Genomic DNA, 19,170 nt, shown 5'->3' on the forward strand with positions numbered 1-19,170 from the left:
CTGTATAAAGTAAATATTTTCCCAGTGTGGATCTCCGGTGAGTATGTGAAGCATATTTCTTAAAGATCCAAATAAGTCTAGTCAGAAATAAATATTGAATGGAAACTTCAAAGCCTTTAGACTCCTCCAGTTAGAGGCCCTGAAGGCTTCTCTCTAAATAAGCAGAGATGCACAGGTGAGTGAAGGCTGGTGCAGGGGACATTTGGGGGTTGCATGAGAAAGGATGCCAACAGTTCCATAGCTCACATTTTTTGTATTTTTTGTTGTGTGTGTGTGTGTGTGTGTGCAGAAAAAGGCATATCAACAAAGGAATAAAGGAAACATGTCTGTCCAGAGGGTTAGGATGTTTTAAAGCACATTTCCACCCCTCCCCTTTTTTCCTGTTGTAGATCTCGCCTTGCGGATTTTTTTACCAACTGCCAGCCAGAGTCAAGGTCTGTCAGCAGCTGTCTAAAGGAAAACTACGCAGACTGCCTCCTCGCCTACTCGGGGCTTATTGGTAAGGAGACGCAGGATGGGACTGTGGTTTGCAAATACCCGCGCTCTTTCCATTGCATCCTGCTGATGTCTGCAGAAGTGAAAATCTCCCAGTAACCTCTGGGCTGGGGTTTGAATGTTAAATCCTTGAGGACATGCCCGTAAAAGAAAAATGAAGAAGTAGAAAAGAAAAAAAAAGTTGGATAATGGATGCGTGAAAGGCAGAGGCAGGAAGCAGGGATTATTAAGGAGTCAGGAGACTTCAAGTGTGCAGACGGGCAAGGCGTCTCAGTTGGGAAACTGACCACGTAGAACAAAAGCAGAGAGAATAAAAGCTTGGTTATGGAAGAAGAAAGCAAGTCAAACAAAGTTAATTGAATTAGGGAACTTTGGAGAAAGGGAAGTCATTCAGGCCGGGGAAATCAAAAAGGCTGTTTCCCAGAAATGGCCCTTTGGAAAGAAAAACCCTAAATACTGGGGTCCTGCTTGCCGTTAATGGTCTTGGTAATTCAACTCCCAGTGTGCAGAGGGTGATTTAGGCTACATTTTTTTTTTCCTGAAAACAGACATAGCAGAAACATTATTTTCTGTCTGTCAAGACCCGAGGCTTTAGAAGAACCATGTTCTCAGCATTCAGAGCAGTGTGATTACACATGACCCCCATGAGAGTCAGAAGGGAAGCAGACTTGGACCCCTGGATGCACGGGGCCAGCAGGGGGAAAGACAGGCATCCCAGGTACCAGGGATAGCAGAAGCCTTGGTGGCAGGGCTCATCTCCACTGGCATTTGAGAAGGAACACACAGTGAAGCCTGTGGAAGGGTGAGGAAAATCACAGTTGTCAGAAGCACAGTGGCTCAGCCAGGGTGTGTGTTCCTGCCGGCTGTCTGTGTCAGGGTCACACACATCACCAGCAGGAAGAACCTCCCCCAGAGAATGATAGCACAGACTATGTTGTTTGTCACCAGAGCATCTTCAGCAGGTGGCTTTGGGAAAATCAACAATGGTACTTATTTCAGGGACAGCACAGGTGCCTGGCACACTCTTCACTCCCAACTTTTTGGAAGGATACCTACACTCCCTGGGTAATAGTTTTCCCCAGGTCTCTGAGTATTTTCTATTTTTATCAATCGGGCCAATGAGAGTACCTTCCTTAAGCCAGTATGCCAAACTTACATTCGCTCCTTTTCCCAAGTAAGTTAATCTCTACTAGGGATTACTTATCAACTATGGAATTGCAGAAATCACAACAGTCAAGGCATTCTTATTGTAAAAAGTGTTTTAAAAATACAGAGAAGCTCACAGAAGAAAATGTTAAGTATTTCCAACTCAACTCTAGCTGCATCTGCTAACAGTGTCTACATCTTATAGACGTAAGACAATAGGTGGTCAGTAATCCACAGGATGTATTTGGTTCACAAACAGAAAAGCAATTTTTTTCCAAGCTCCTTGGAGTCAACAGATATAGTCTCTGTTAACACTTCAGTCAGTGCCCTTCCCAGGTGTACCTGCTCCTTAACCCCTTTGGGAGGGGACAAGGCCAGGTACTGCCAGCATTTCCATGAAGTTATTCCTAGGCTGGCAAACACTTATACTTCCAAGGATGATGAATGGAGGACCCAATGTCAGAGGCAATGCATTGCATAGACCAAAATGTATTTCTCTGTTGGGTCTGCATCTCTCTCTCCAACTTCTTTCTGGACAAGGTATATTCCTACTTCTTCCATATCTGTCAGGAGCCCACCGTGGCACCAGGCATCCAATGGCCTTAACCTCCTCCTTTAGTGATTAGGGTGCCTGTTCCTTTCTCAACAAAAGTTAGGAGTCCCCTCTATGCAGTAGGTTAAATGTTCATCCTAAGCTATAATGTGATATTGCAATATTATTTAGTTTAAGTCAGAAAAGAATATAGGGCAAAGACAGTGTGCCCTTGACTCAGAGAAGTTTAGAACATATATATATATATTTGAGACGGAGTCTCGCCCTGTCACCAGGATGGAATGCAGTGGTGTGATCTTGGCTCACTGCAACCTCCTCCTCCTGGGTTCAAGGGATTCTCCTGCCTCAGCCTCCCCAGTAGCTGGGACTACAAGTATGTGCCACCACACCCAGATAATTTTTGTATTTTTTAATAGAGACAGGATTTCACCATGTTGGCCAGGATGGTCTCCATCTCTTGACCTAGTGATCCGCCTGCCTTGGCCTTCCAAAGTGCTGGGATTACAGGCGTGAGCCACCATGCCCAGCCCAAAATTATTTTTCTGTTTGTGATCCAAATACATCCTGCAGACCTATTACTTCTTATGCCCAGAAAATATATAAAAACAAAAGCCTTCTTGTAATCAGCAGGCATTGTCTGGTATCAGCCACCCAGGAGAAGACATTTGGTTTGGATTAAGTATAAATGCTTTGGGTGTTTGTGCCAGTTTAGAACTCATCAGAAATATCATGACCCACAAGATGTAGGCAGGAGGGACCACCCAGCATTTCTTTGAGCACCATTGAGAGTCCACAGGCAATACTCTAGGAGCTGTTGGCTTAGAGAATTTCCATTGTTTGTTTCCAGTTCTTTCACAACATCGAAGATTTTATTTAAATCAGTTGAGAAGACCCCATATATACATATATACACTCAGGGTGCAGGGTAACTGCTAGAAAGCTTTGAGCTTCCCTATGTCACTCTAAAGAAACCATTTCCTTCTGGGGGAAGTGGACTCAAAGTCCTAAACAAAATGTTTCAAGATATGTAAACCCAGTTCTATCTATTTATGAAGATTAATGACATTTTCAAGAAAATGCAAGAGATTTGGGAACTCATGCGTTCTCTAAGTTAATTCTTTCCTACTCTATAACATCCATACCATTTGTGCAGGAAAGAATACCCTAAGTGCAGCTCAAGAAGTTTCGTTATAATTTTTAAAGTAAACGTGTAAATTGCTTTATGTGCTCAAGATAAATTGCTGAGAAAATGCACTGCTTAACATAATTTCCCACTCAGCAAACACAATGTTTGTAATTATCCACGGTACATCCACCATCAGAGGAATATTGGTTTCTTTTTAGGCTATGGAAAAGTATCACTGTACAACAATAAAATGCCTTGTTTTTATTCTTTTAGGCACAGTCATGACCCCCAACTATATAGACTCCAATAGCCTCAGTGTGGCCCCGTGGTGTGACTGCAGCAACAGTGGGAATGACCTAGAAGAGTGCTTAAAATTTTTGAATTTCTTCAAGGACAATACATGTCTCAGTGAGTTTTTAAAAACAAAGAAACAAACGAGCAAACACATTTTCCTCTCTGAACTCTAGCTGTACCTCTTGTTTCTTGTGTCTGCTTCCTCTGTCTTTTTCCCTTTCTTCTTACCGATGGTAAATCCAGTTCCGTTTGTGGCCACCTCATGTAATGCAGCAGGGAACCCAGCAAGTGATGAACTGGGTGCTGCCAAGACTGTGAATCCAAAGGCCTGAGAGAGCAAGAGACTCAAATAACTGAGGGTACATTATGTGGGAAAGAACACTTCTACCCTCAGATCAAATTTTGATCTTGGCAGCCAGCGGAGAGTCTGTTCCAAAGGTTCTTGAAACCTGGGCAGAATATACAATGCGAGAAGCTCAGACAAATTACATGGGGATAGGCCTCCAAGGACTCTCTGAGAAAAATTAGAATGTTAACATCAATAGCCCCTTGGATGCTCCGGGCTGGCTCAGAGGAGAAGCAACAATTCTTGAGTGGGATAAACTGGTGATGCAGGCAGGAGGCTCGGGATGCCCGTTATCTCTGGAGGCAAGATAATCACTGGGGAAGAGGGAGGAGGGCTTCTGCTTGGAAGCAGAATCAGTTCTTATTGCAGTGTCCTTTAGGCAGTTTGGAAACATGTTTCCCAAAGGGACAGGGATAGAGAGAAATGGACAGATGTGAACAATGGGCATTCATCAAACTCCAAAAGCACAGTGCCAGGACTCACGTATATCCACACAGATGCACACTCCCTAGGTGATGATCCAGCTGAGATACTTGAAAATTTCAACCCACCCTTGTAATACCCGCCATTTATTGGGTATCTTTTGTGTGTTCAAACACACTCTACAGTGAGTGTAAAATATACATTCTCATTGAGAGTAATCTTCACAAGAATCTTCATAGACATAGGTGGTTTTATCCTGCCGTACAGCTGAGTAAAGCCTGGTAATTCACACAGGCCATGCACGCCAGAGTTAGGATCTGAAGTGCAAATCCTTTTGCAGCCCCCTCTGTCCTAAGGGCTTTGTTCACGCTGATGTTGAAGGGCCTGTGGGATGAGAACATAGGCCTGAAGTTCAGGAACCAGGTCAGTCTGACTTCCTGATGCGAGGGGTGGACTAAGTTTCTGGGAATCAAGGCTCAGCCACCCACCCCTCTGAGAGTCGTGTCTTCAAGTGGCTATTTCTCCATGATGCTTGGCTGGCAGCTAATAATTTACTATGCACACACATACACAAAAGCTTTTGAGGGTTACTTTAAAATTTCCTCATCATTTCCTTTGTTGAAAGGAAAAAATCTAAGTCATTTGCTTACTAGGCACTTCAAATAATGTGGCTATAGTCAATTGGTTTGGTCCTCTTAAAATAAAACAAGCTTTTGTATTCTTAAGTGAAATTCACCCCCATGAAAGTAGTTTCGTGTATGGAGACATTCACTAAGATATTGGGGCATACCAAGGAATCACAGCTTGGACCTTTTGTTTGGTCTTGACTGAGTGTGTGTGTGTGTGTGTGTGTGTGTGTGTGTGTGTGTATTTCCTCTTTTTCACATCGTGCAGTCTTCTGGCAGAATGCAAGTTTTAGCTAAGTTAAAGCAATGACAATGGAGGACAGTGTAAGAAAAGATTTTGCTCACACTGGCTAGACAAATTCTCCCTCACAGAGAAATTAAAGTTGTTCCTGCTTTATAACCTTTTTGGTGAAGGAGAGAGTCATCTGGGTATCTCATTGGTAATGACTCTTCAATAAAAATAAATGCACTTGGTCTGCATCAGGGGCCAAAGCCAACCAGAATTTTTCACAGTCATTCCATTTCCACTGTGACTAGATGGGACACAGAGCCTCAAAGACTCAGGGCCATCAGTTCAATCTCTTGCAACTAGAAGGAATTGCAGTTTGTAGATCCCAGCCCAAATGTAGAAACTTAGTTCTGCTCCCTTAAGATTAAGCCAAACCTCTCCCAAATTCCTCAATCATGAACACAACTCTAGCCAATTGTTTATTTCTAGTTTGGAAGAAGAAACAGCTGTTTTCAAGCCGCGTGCATGACAGATGTACGGGGAAGAGACAAATGGGATGGAGGTGAGGTTAGATATCAGTGGCCTTCACTCACATCTTTATTCAGATGACACCTTCACCAGGAGGGCCTGCCTGGATCAGTTTATCTAGGTAGCAACTCCTCTCCCCACTCAGTGCTTCTGCTGCTCCCTCGCTTCATTTTCTCCAAGCATTTCTCACTACCTAATCTATTACATATTTCACTTATTTACCTGCAAAATCAGAATGTGACCTGCATGAAGGCATGAACTTTTATCTTTTGTTGCTGTTATTGTTCACTACTATGTGCCCTATGCATAGTTCAGTGCCTGGCACTTAGTAGATATTCTATTAACATTTGAATGAATGAATGAATGAATGAGCAGTTGAACAACTGAACCACTGCTGTGGCAAGGCAAACATACTGGGAAAACACAGGTAGTTGCAAGAAACTGTGAGTTTCTTGAATCTTCATGTTTTAAGCAAAAGCAAGGGTAGCAGTGGTGGTTGTTCTGGGCATTTAAGGGAACTGGTCCCTGTGCACCTCTTTCTCTGCCTCACACTTACCAGTTAAGCCATGGAACATAGCTGGGAGCATAAAAAGCATTTAGATTAATTTGAAGCTGTTTCTTACAGCCCAAGAAAATGTAAAGGTGCAGAAAACAAGCTTCCAATTTGCTGAACTTAAAGGATAACACTTTTAGAACCAAATGTCACTTCTAAGAGGAAGATTAGGCTTAAATTATTCTGTCTTGTATATTGAAAAATGCCAACTAAGAGTCATATATTAACAATTTGCACATTCAGGTCCCAAATGCAGGAGTTTAGTCTTTTTATACAATGAATATGAAATAAAAAAAAAATCCTAAATCCAGGCCAAATCCCTGAAGACCTGATTAGAAACTGTTTTTTATTCATTTTGGGGAGGGAAACAACACACAACCAATTTGCTCTTGCCATAAAAACAATCTAATCCTATGAAATTATAATAAGCTTTTAAAGTTTTACATTTTAAACTTTTCATTTAAGAAGGGCTGCTCCTACCTAATTATGTAGACTTTGTTTGGAAGACTGGAGCAGAAAGGGAAAAAAAATAATCTTTCTTAAATTTTCACTAGTTATTGAGATTGAGGTTAGATTTTTTTTTTCTTTTTTTAAGGAATGGATTACATTTTGCCTGTCATATTAATGGGAATGCCATTGAATTGCCTAAATCTCATGATTAGGATTTTTTCAAGCACTAATTAGTTTGCATTTATTATAGAATATTAACAGAGCACAAGAATTTTCATGGAAAATGGGACAGTTATGATCCCAGTAACAGGGCTGAGGCTGGGTTTCAAAGGGCTTGACTGATGAGTATTTCAGGGCAAGGATCTTGCTCAGCACCTGGCACATAAATAGGAACACAATAAATATTTGTTGCGTTCTGAGCATCGCTAAGTGTCCAGCTCAGGGTTTAATGACTGAATTGATTTTTGAGCACCTGACCCCAAAGACTGGCTCTCAGCATGTATAGGGCAAATGGATGGATGGGTTTTGTTCAGAGAAGTCCAATGCTATAATCAGAATTTCTAGTGTGCCTCTCTGGCTGTGTATATCCTGTCTGTTACATTTGCTGCTTGACTTTGAAATTGGATTTCCTCCTGTTTTACTGCAGAAAATGCAATTCAAGCCTTTGGCAATGGCTCTGATGTGACTGTGTGGCAGCCAGCCCTCCCGGTACAGACCACCACTGCCACTACCACCACTGCCTTCCGGGTCAAGAACAAGCCCCTGGGGCCAGCAGGGTCTGAGAATGAAATTCCCACTCATCTTTTACCACCGTGTGCAAATTTACAGGTAAGAACTGCGTCCAGATTCCTTGTTGAGGCTCCCTTCCCAGAGGGAGGATCACAGGCAGACTCACTTTCTGAAATGTATTCAGAGATAGATGATGAATGCTGCTCAGGTTTGAGTCTTAAAACTGCATTTTAAACACAAGCAGTGAAGATTGTGACATGTCATATAGTGGAGAGAAAGTCAGATCACGGAACGGACTCTCATTTACTGGGAGTATGGCTTGTATTTGGCCTTACTTTCTTCACCTGTAAAATGAGGGCTCTGGGGAGAGATGCATCTGTGAAGTTTTCGTGTGTGGGGTTGTCAAGTTGGCTTGTTTACATATTTATTATGCTGGTTCTGTGTTTGCTACAAAGCAGCAGCATAATGAAAAGAAAGGAGCTCTTGAGTTTGTCATCGTCACACGATGTGGAGTGTTTAACTGTCTCTGAAGGGAAACCAGAGACAGAGTTGCTGGTTAATTCCCATGCAGAGTGCTTGATGTGTTGGTTCTTCAGAAGCAAAAGCAAGTGTTCTTTGGCAGTGGGAGGAGCAGTGGAGGCACAGGCTGCCCTGCAAACTCCTGCTTGTGGATACGGGCCAGTGGGAATGGTCAAGAACATTCTTTGCGGTTAATTCAGGTCTGCGAGGGCAGAACCACAGCAAGATACAAGTGGTGATTTCCTGCCTTCAGTCAAAAGCAGAGTGTTGATCCTGCCTTTTTATTGATTTTTCATAGTAATGAGTACTCAGCTCTTTGGCAGGGCATTTTATTTGTATGTTCACAAGGTACCCTCACATTCTTTACCCTTTGGGTGTTATCCTCCTGACGGCTGCAGGAGAGATGCTATCACTCTAGTACTATAGCCTCTTTTGTTTGAGGACACAAGGGCTCAGAGAGGGAATCACTCTTGCTCAGGTGTGCAGAGCTAATGGGTCACAGAGCCAGCACTAGGAATCGAGGAGCCTCATTCTTTCCATGATTTTTCCTGTGTTTCAGAGGTAATGGTGACCGCATGGTGACTTCTGCCTCCTGCTATGCTGGAGAAGGGGATGTTAGGTGGTGTATGTGCCGAGCACCATGCTGTCACCTCATGCTCATCACTGGAGCACAATTAGGCCCCCAGTCCCCATCAGGGGTCAACCTCGCTATTATTCTCACAAGGCGCCCTCTTTTGCTAAATACCACCTTGACCCACAACCCACTTTATTCCCTAGAAAGTGTTAGAAACGTGTTTTGAGTTGCTTGGTATCTCGAGACCTCTCTGCATCTTGGATGTCCTGCATGCCATTCTTCTGAGCTTGGGTCTCTGTCCTCTGTTCTTCTGGTTCTCCACCACAGACATATAGACTCAGAGACACTCTTATACACAAAATACTAAGGAAAGGCCAATAAGGAAACCACACAGCCTAAGGTCAACAGATGTTATTCATACTTCTAAAGCATTTCCTGGCATTTACTCTCTCCAAAGCACTGTACAGAGAAAGCCAGAACCGGGAGGAGCTTTGGGAAATACTATGGCATGGAACTGCTCCATCCTCTGTAGCGAGGCCCTGAGTTTCAGAGCAGGGAAGTGATATATTCAGAGTCCTCCAGCGAGTTGAAGGCAGGCCCAGAGCCAGGCAGGGAATAGGGTCTCTTCTCCATCTCAAGGGGGTGCTCCACACTCTGCTTTCTCCTAGGTCAGCTTTCCATGCTTTTGGGACCCATTCAGATTCTGGTGTCAGTGAAGACAAGTCGCCAGATGAGGGGGAGGATCCTATTATCATAAGGTGGTCACGGGAGGCCAGTGGTGGTTTCTGGAAAGAAAAGGCGAGCTCTGGCTACAACAAAACCAGTTTCTTTTTGTCCATGTCTCGGTGTACAGAGGGTGACTGCAGACGCAGCCTTCAGTGTTCAGCCTGTTTATTAAGTCCTTTCTCTGTTTTAGAAACTTTGTGGAAACGGGAATTCAAAAACAAAGTTCCCTTGTCAGTAAACTTAGAATAGTGGGCAAGATGCAACTTGTCAACATTTTTGAAAGGTAATAGGCAAAATCTCATAATAGTCACCATTGGAAACTCCATGAAATTGGAGTTTCCCCCATGAGAGGTGACGGTCCTGTCAGCCATAGGAGGTGTTCTCTGCTTCCTCCCACATCTTAGCTCCTGACTTGGGTTCCTTGTGGTACAGTGCAGTATGTGGCTTGGTCACACTGACAGCCAGAGCTTTTCCCCCAACACAGATCTGTCCAAACACCTTTCTCTGCAAGGAAGATCTGTACTGCCTCAGGGTTGCCCTGGCAACTCAGGGAATGCAGGAGCTCTATCCCCCAGAAACCATGTCTTTCCTTTCCTGTTAGTGATAGGAACTCTGCTTTCTAAACAGAAGGACAAAAGTAAAATTGGGAGTTCATGACCAGCCTGGCCAACATGGTAAAATGCTGTCTCTACTAAAACTACAAAAATTAGCTGGGCGTGGTGGTGCATGCCTGTAATCTCAGCTACTCGGGAGGCTGAGGCAGGAGAATTGCCTGAACCCAGGAGGCGGAGGTTGCGAGGTTGCGGTGAGCCGAGATCATGCCATTGCACTCCAGCCTGGGTAACAAGAGCGAAACTCTGTCCAAAAAAAAAAAAAAACTAAATCATGATGTTTCTCTCTGGGCTGCCATTTAACTCCTTGGCAGAGGGAAGCATGAAGGTGTGGGGCTGTCGAGGAATGAGGGGTGGCTATGGCTACACCTCTCTTCCCTGTGATACACAGTCTCCACGTATCCTGGAGCTAAACAGCATTTCTCTCCCAGGGAGTTCTTAGGGTTCCATGGAACCTCACTTTTACTCCTAAGATGATGACTTGCATGAGCCCCCTTTTGCACACATGAGGCATGGAATAAGGGATAAGGGCAGGGGAGGCAGCCAAGCCCATGTCAGACCCTGCTGTTGACCTCAACAGTATGGTAGCCTCTGTGAGCATGCTAACCTCTCTAAGCCTGGGCTTCCTCGTCTACAAAGCACATGTATGGCTTAGCTACTGGAGTTGAGAGGATTAAATAGGGCAGAGTGAATGTTCCAGAATGGTGCTTTATGAATGTCACATGTGATGTGATGTCTGATTCCAAGTCAGTGGCCACTTGGTCCCTTTACAACAGATGGAAGGTGGTGCTGTGCTTCCTTGGGGGCAGGGTATTGGGTATGTGCTAGGGAACATTAGTGGGAGGTTACACTAACAAGTGTGTAGTTTATTTTATTTTTCAAAACCTTCTGTGTGCTTCCCCCCCTGCACTCCTCATGGCAGTCCCATGAGTCAGGTGTAGCAGGCATTCTTGCCTTTTACAAATCAGGCAACTGAGACAGGAAGAGGCTTGTGACTTACCTAGAATCACACAGTAATTCTCTAGTGGGCTAAGATTTCCAACTTTGAGGCCAGGGCACTGTTGCCTTGTTCCATGACCCGTGGACAAACAGGACTCTTTCTCTGGATTAAGAATAGACAAGAAGAAGGAAAATATAAGAAAGGAGAATCTGGTTTTGAGAGAACCTCATGTCCTAGTTCCTCCTGAGGTTCACTGATGCAAATGAGGGGAACAGATGCAGAGCTCCCACTTCAGACTGGGTTTCTTTCTTCATGCCTCAATTCCAGGAGACAGCACTGAGTAGAGGAAGGACTGAAAGTTTTCCAGTAACATTTTTGCAGCTTGCTGATTTTCTAGGGTGATCTCTATAAAGAATGGTTTTAAGGATCGTTTGAGGCTAGAGGATCGAGGGGATGAGAGAATGATGAGTGAAGGGCCTTCATCCCGAGAACGTGGTCCCTCCAGCTGATTTAGGACTCTTGCCCAGGCGGAATACTCCCAAGAGACTCATTCTCCCCATCTGTCCCTCCTTTGCCTGCCTGGCTGTCTCCAGATGAATTACCATTTGCCGGGGAGTGGGGAGGGGGTCCTAGAAATATCTTAGAATGGCGTTTGTCCCAGCCACATGTGTCATTACTCAGAATAGAACTGACTTTAACCAGCTTGGGATCCATTGGTAACAGATTCAGAGAAAGTCAACTATCTTTGGCAGCTCTAAAGTTCACTTCCCTTGAGAAGCGCCCTCTTGTAATATTTTTAAATATACAATAATATGAGAAAACTCTTGGGGACTTGAGTTTCAGTCTTAACATTTGAGATAGATTTCCCCCTTGGAAGGGAAGAAACACGAATAAACATTTTCCAAAGTCTGCTCCAAAGTGTAATTATCAACAAACCAAATGCAGTTCTGCTTGGGGAAAATAGGTGACGATGGATGTGGTGGATATAGGACTCATCCATGTTCCTATGAAAGGCTTTGCTTTAAAAAAGGAAAGTGGATTGATTAGTATAAAATGTTACAGAAATGTCCAAGTGCTAACCCCCTGAGGTGATAAAATACCGGGTTTTGGGTAACCCGCCAAGCTCCCATGTCAGAATTAATTGGCAGTCATACTAGTGACAAGCATGACACAGCCTGTGCTATTGTTGGCCTGTACCTTCAACTTGTTCAAAATGGTCACATGGAAAACAAAGACACATTAATAATCCTACCAATTACTTCATCTTCCGTGCACTGGAGTGGTCTGGTAGCTGGAAAAAGCTCAGGATATTTAGATTAAATGGACTGTGTGTGTGTGTGTGACTTATTTAAAGTAAATATCTTTAGAGCATTAGAAAAATTTTCTATTTTGCATCACTGTACACTGCTTAACTGGTAGCTTACAGTGAAGACATCTTAACGAGGTGTTTGTTGATGTCTGGTTTCTGTAGTCAAATAGAGTAACAAAGACTGGGAGCTACAGCCTTGGGACTCAGGCCTTCTGAGAAGGTTTCACTGCCTCTGCTGCTCTTCAGCCCCTTGTCCCTGGAAATGTTGTGAGAGACCATGGGGCACACAGGGTAGGTGCAGGATAGCTGTGGGCAGTTGCCAGGGCCTCCAGTAAACGACACAAACCACATTCAATGTTAGGGATTTTGTGTGTGTGTGTGAGCCACATAATATACAGCTGTGGGTGAGACATGGAAGACCAGCGTGACGGAGCTAATCTTGGTGGGACTTTTAAAACAGCCTTCTAGAAAGGAATGCAAAGCAGCTTTCTCAGTCATGAAAGAGATCAAGGGTCCATGTGGATAACCTTTGAAAGCATGCTTCTTGTTAAATTCAACAATGCAAAGGGCAGTCGATCTGCTCCCATCACGCCACCAGTCGGTGCCTGGTCTTATCTGGCCCTCAGACCATGCTAGCCCCAAGGGATTTGCAGTAGAGACACTATGGGCCCCTCTTTGTATGGGGTGGGGCAGAGTCCTTTGGGTGGACATCTGCCTAGAGCAGAGAACTTGCCACATTCACTGGATTTCAGCCTAGGTCCCCAGCCTCCCAGCAAAGCCTCAGCACATTTCCTTCTCTCCCCAGAGTCATGTCAGGCTTAGAAAACAGGCACTTGTAGGATGCAGCCTAATGTTTGCAGAGTGGCACGAGGGATGGAGGGCAGACCTAATCTGTTTAACTCCTATCCATTCTGTATTAGAATATTGAAAATAATCTATATTTAGATGACCCACTCAATCCTCTCCCCACGGCCACAGTACCTCCTCAGATCCAAAGTCCACTTGTTCCAGATGGGGCCAGACCAGACCAGAAATTATTTCAAAACTCTTCTTCATGGGGGCAAACCCCCAAAGTCTAGATGCAGCGGGAAGGTGATTTTCCAAACCTACCAAATACCCAGGACTCTACTGGCTGTGACCAAGTGAAAATTTTAAGTGTCAAGTTTTAAAAGGAAAGCTGCCAATGGGTGTTCTGTAAATCATTTGTGCCAGCAGACTGACCCCATTATGTCAGCTAATCCTGGAAATACAGGAGGTAAATTTCAATCTTCTAGCATGGAGCACTTAATCAATATTCTAAATGTTTTTCTTGCAATTTATGCTAGCAGAGCAATGGGGTGCTTTGGCGGCCCATTAATCTTCCACCAGAAAAGAGGCGCTTTAGAGCCAGTCCAGGGTGCTGGGATTCTGCACAGGATGATAGACCAGGGGGAGAGCAGGCCTGGGAAGATGGAAGCGAGAAACGAGAGGTGCTTATTTCCACACCAGACTCCTGGCTCTGGAAAGGAGCTTCACCCCCTCTCCTTACCCCACCGCACAAAGTAGGGTGGAGCCACCTTGAGAACATTTCCTCAGCACTTTCTTTTTCACCTGTGGTTGACAGCCTAAGAATTGGTTTTCTGGGAAAAGCTTGAGCTTTGGAGTTAGTTGGATCTGAGTGAGAATCCTGGCTTACTTCCTGTGGCTCCATGACTATCAAGTGGTTTTTATCCTGAATCTCTGCTGTAAAACATCACTGAGCTCTTGTTTTTTTTTGTGAGGCTAAAGAACAGTGCAAGTGTGCAAAGAGCCAGGGACAACCACAGGCTGACCCTTGGCACTGGGGAAAGCGGTGTCCACTGTTGGCATGGTTGGTGAGATGCCTTAGGGATTTTAACACAGGACGCTGGGGCTGGAGAGGAAGAGCTGCTCTCAGGAACTGGGGGCCACAGAGGAAGAAAGATGGAACTCTTTAGATTGTGCTTTCTTAATTAATAAGAAGGGTTTGAGCTGAATGATACCCTCCCAGTGCTAAGATGTGGTCTTGGGAGAAAGTCCCAGGGAGGAGGGGAAGGGGGAGAATATCCTTTGGACGCCAGGCCAAGAAGGAAGGGAAACCAAAATTAGTAAAAAACGGACTAGGTCTTGAGGGATTGGAACTGATCCAAATTCCATCTCTCTGCGGGACTCTTGGGAGCTTCATCTGACTAATCTGCTTCTTGGAGCTGCCAACCTAGTCAGATCTTGGTCTAGCCTGGTAACCAGAGTGGGACTAGCTGCCAGCAGCCCTGCCACATCTCTTTAACCAGTGCAGACATTGGGAAGAGATGACGCAGTTGTTAACAGGAAACATTCTTGGTTGCAGAAAAGACAGGATTTGAGAAGTAGTCCTGCCTCTTAGCCTTAAAGCCCAGGACTTAGCAGTCTTTGCCATATCTGCACTCCACTGATCCTATTATTTGCTTAATCTTTATCTTTAAATTCAGTTATGAGCTATACTTATTTATATGCATGCCACTACCTTTGAGACTCATCTGAAGCTGCTCTAACATATGTGACAGCATGGGTTCAATATGCTTTCTCTATATTAAAATCCATATATAAATATTAAAATTTAAATCATTAAAAAGTTTGCATGCCACCTAAAATCATGTCCTGTACCACCAGTAGTCCCCAAGCCCCACTTTGGAAAACCTTATAAACCATTGAATCCTGTGACAGATCCCAGAACAATTTGCTTTGATAACAGGTCATCCCAGCTTTTTCTAGCCAGGCATTAATAAAACAAATGCATACGCAGTGCCTCCCCAGAGGAATCCTCACAGTAACCTAAGAAGGTCAGTTCTATTATCATTCCCATTTTTCAGACAAGAGACCTGAGGCACAGAGAGACTTGATCAGGAGAAAAGCAAGAGCAAAGCAGTGTTCCTCCCACCACCCCCCATTATAAATGGCTACACTGTATTACCGAAACCAGAGCCCTTTAAACATTGTGTTTCTGGGTAACATTATTCATCACTATAGATTAAATCAGTCCCTAAATTCTTGTTGAACATCTGGCAGACTGAAGTGTCAGATTGGTTCACAAATGAGCATAGAGAAAAGTAATGATGCCTATTCTGACACCAACTGGTAGACCGCAGTACAACTCAATTCCTGGCTAACTGCTCAGGGTTAGTATCAGACTCCGCAGGTTACAGGCATGGTTCCCAACAAGACAGCCATTACTTCAGATGCCTGCCACACTTTGGGGCTCCCAGGCCACCTGCACTTCTGACCAACTAGTTACAAATTCAGGGGTTCCCATGGCCCCCTCAAGTTCATTTCACTAGAATGATTCACAGAAACCTGGAAAGTGCTACAAGATTTAGGATTACAGCTTTATTATCAGGGTACAAATCAGAACCAGCGAGATGAAGAGATACCTAGAGCAAGGTCTTGGGGGTTCTCCAGTGGAGAGCTACTCTGCCTTCTCCCTCCAGATTAGGGCATGTCACCTTCTTGCTGCATCAATGTATTTACTGCCCAGGAAGCTCCAGGAATTGTCTCCAAAGTTTTGTTTGGGTTTTATTAGGTAGACAGGATTGACTCATTGACCACATGATTGGCAATCTTCAGCCCTCCTCCCCACACCATGGGGATCAGGAGGTCAGGCCGACCTACTGTGGCTCAAAGTCCCAATCCTGTGACCCATGGTTCGTCTTTGTGGTAACCTGACCTAATCCTGAGTCATCCCATTACTGAGACACTCAGGTGTATTCCAAAGAACTCATGAATAACAAAGACACTCCTAGCATTGGAAAAATTCCAAGGATTTAGAAGTTATCACTTAGGAACCAAAGACAAAAGCCAGTCAAATTCTTAATTACACAACAATGCCTCATCAGACTTGGTTGTTTGTTTTAAAATATATTTTTAATTCTAGAGATGCAATGTGAAGCTCCTTCTTTTATTTTTAAAAATTTTATTTCCATAGGTTTTTGGGAAACAGGTTGTATTTGGTTTACATGAGCAATTCTTTACTGGTGATTTGTGAGATTTTGGTGCACCTGTCACCCAAGCAGTATACACTGAACCCAATTTGTAGCACTGTGAAACTTCTCTTAAGGAAGTTGGGGTTGAAATTCTGCACTCTATACTTACTAGCCATTAAACTTTGGGCCAATTATCTTTTCTGCCTCAGTTTCCTCATCTTTAACATGGAGATGGCAGAAGAGCTTCCTGGAGTGTTTGTGGATTAAATGTGTTTCTGCGTGTAAAGCATGCTTAGAACGGTGCCCAGCTCAAAGATGATGATACTGTGCAAGTTTTTATTAGTTGTAAGTTTCAGGGAGCTTTCGGCCCAGCACTTGGATATCACTGGCCCCCTTTGACCTGCCTTCAGGGTTAGAAAACTGCCCTGAAGGAGCAGGTTGAATTATGAGGCTCAGGAGACATTGCTTTATGGGACCTGTTTTCCAGCAGGCTTTCTGGTCTTTGTGGCCTGTGGACCTCTGTGCATGTGGAGTGGAACTTGTTATGGATAAGACAAAGGATGAGGCCTTGTTAGAGTGAGGGTTTTGAAATGGAGTTTGGAGATAGATGCTTCTCCATGGGAAGTCACTTGGTTCCCCTGGTATTCTTTGCTGAAGGTGGGCTGCACGCCCTGTGTCAACCCTGTCAGTCTCAGTGAGGATTGTTTAGTCACCTCTTGGCTATGAGTTGAACGGTTTCTCGAGGCTTCCTCGACGTTGGCACTGTTGACATTTTGGTTGGGATAATTTTTGCCGGGGGCTGTCCTGTGCATTGTAGGGTATTTAGCAGCATCCTTGTACTCTACCTTCCAAATGCCAGTAGCGTGTTTCCTCAACTATGACAGCCAAAAATGTCCTTTCAACATTGCCAAATGTCTCCAGGGGACAGAAGTACACCTGCTTGACAATCACTTTTCAAAGTGAAGGGTGCCTCAGAGAACCCCTTTTCCTTTATACTAAAAAGGAAAATGGGGGTGTTTGAGAATCCTCATGTTTCTTCCTCCTTATATGGCAAGAAGCATTGGGAGATATAAGTGTAAACTGGTGCATTGGTCCGAATCTTTCCTAGGTAGTGCAGGCAGGAACAATGAAATGAAGCTGTGGTTGCTATTTATCTTGTCCATTTGGGTTGTCATAACAAAATACTGTCAACTGGGTGGCTTAAGCAACAGAAATTTATTTCTCATAGCTCTGGAGGCTGGAAAGTTCAAGAGCAAGGTGTGGGAATATTGAGTTCCCAGTGGGGGCTATCTTCCAGGTTGCAGATGGCCGCCTTCCTGCTGTATCTTCACATGGGGGAGAGAAAGAGCTCTGGTGTCTCATCCTCACACCATCACCTTCTGCTGTTTTTACACATCCAGTGCCCTGGATGATTACCATGCAGGGAACATCTCAAAGAAGACTTTTGCCCGACAACTATAGTGGATGGAAGTGTTGTGCCAAACCATGGTCAGGCTTCTCACACATGGCTTTGAGGATGGAGGAGCTTTAGGAGGAGAGGGATTGAATGGGATTAGAAAACTAGCACCAAACATGTTAACACTGAGCCCTTAGCACAGGCATGGAATCTAAATGACTGTGGCAATGTGGTTACCATTGCCTGGGCCTTTCATCTAAGAGAATGGTCTTAGGGCTGCATGTTAATTGTGGTGTTTGGTTTATGGTCTTTGTGACGTTTTCATCATCTCTGTGTGACACAGACTGTTTTCTAGCACCCACTGTTGTTTTTGTCACATAGAAAAAATCCAAACCTTGGCCATACCCAGTGTTTTCTCTGTGTAATGATCTGCTGCTCTGGCTGAGTTTATTTCTCCACTCTGGGAGGAATGAGCTGTTGGAGAGTCTTCCCTTAGAAGTATGAAACTGCAGGGCCTCCCACCCAGACTGCTTCCTTCTGGGCCCTCCTGGAAGCTTCATCGCAGAGCTCTGGACCAGGCTGCCAAGTGGTCCCAGGCCCTGTGTGGTGAATCTGCTACTCCCAGCGTGGACAGGTACCAGTGACCTCCTTGGACTTCATATTCTGGGCTCCAAGTACTAGCAGAGGAGCTTAGGGGGAAGCTGCATCCCGGAATCCACCCACGACAGCCTTAGGAGGAAAGAGGCTGTTGTATAAACACCTTTTATAATAACTGCTTATAGAGCATTTTCAAAGCCCTTCAGCCAAGAAAGTACTTGAATTCAGAGCTCAAAATTGGATATTACTCTGTTAAGGCTGCCATTTGAGCCAGCATACTGGACTACATTTTCAGTTTGTATTCACTCAGTTGGAAATGGACACATGCAGGGTATAACTGGTACAAAAAATAGGAATTAAATCTTGGGGGCCAGTCCTCATGATCGGTATGTATGTGTGGCACACTACATCATAGATATCATACATGTAAGTGGCAGCTACTCAGTAACTAAGCATTTTGCATTTTAAACATCTCACTCATGGGGAGACGTTAAGGGAAAACAGTGCTGTTACCACAAGCCTTTTCTTAATCCATGGGGCCCTACTAAGTGTCCCTTGGGCAGACGTTAACATAGGAGGCTGACTCTGAGTCCTGTGGTTGCACGGACTTGGCAAAAGGCACCTTCCATGGAGGACCAGCTGTCCCACCCAGCCTGCAGACGTCAGGTACTGGGCTGCCTTGCCAAAGCAGCTGTTATCAGATTGCCAGTTTCTGCAAACTTCATTCAAAAAATGATTTCTTTGTGATTGGCATGTTTGCATTGTAGCAAACTTTGGTTCAACATATTGTTAGAATACATAATACTGTAATTTAAGATTATTTTATCAGCAGTAAAGGGTTTTATAATTCATTTTAAAAGTTTTAACGGGCGTGAGCATCTTCGGTATAGTTTAATAATACAGCATTTTATAGCTGGCTGTAAAATTTCAGATTACGGTTTTAGCAATTGTGCAATTCTATTTTATAGTTTAATAATTGTTCAAATGAAGGAGAGTGTAAAGTTCCTAAAAACCAATTTAATGCCTTAGAAAATAGCTTTTATCAAA

The 19,170-nt window shown here is 44.1% G+C and overlaps 1 protein-coding gene across 6 annotated transcripts in view; it reads left to right on the forward strand.

The window, feature by feature from the left end:
* Positions 1 to 19,170, forward strand: part of GFRA1 (GDNF family receptor alpha 1) — a 225,628-nt gene that overhangs the window by 180,339 nt on the left and 26,119 nt on the right. For all 6 annotated transcript variants that reach the window (XM_017543805.2, XM_017543807.2, XM_037743975.1 and 3 more), the window contains 3 exons: positions 390 to 499; positions 3,594 to 3,728; positions 7,416 to 7,597. In XM_017543805.2, the coding sequence (XP_017399294.1) occupies positions 390 to 499; positions 3,594 to 3,728; positions 7,416 to 7,597 (427 nt within the window). The remainder of the gene's footprint in view (positions 1 to 389; positions 500 to 3,593; positions 3,729 to 7,415; positions 7,598 to 19,170) is intronic.

Source organism: Cebus imitator, unplaced genomic scaffold (genome assembly GCF_001604975.1).
Source record: "Cebus imitator isolate Cc_AM_T3 unplaced genomic scaffold, Cebus_imitator-1.0 Scaffold161, whole genome shotgun sequence".
Classification (NCBI taxonomy): Eukaryota; Metazoa; Chordata; class Mammalia; order Primates; family Cebidae; genus Cebus; species Cebus imitator.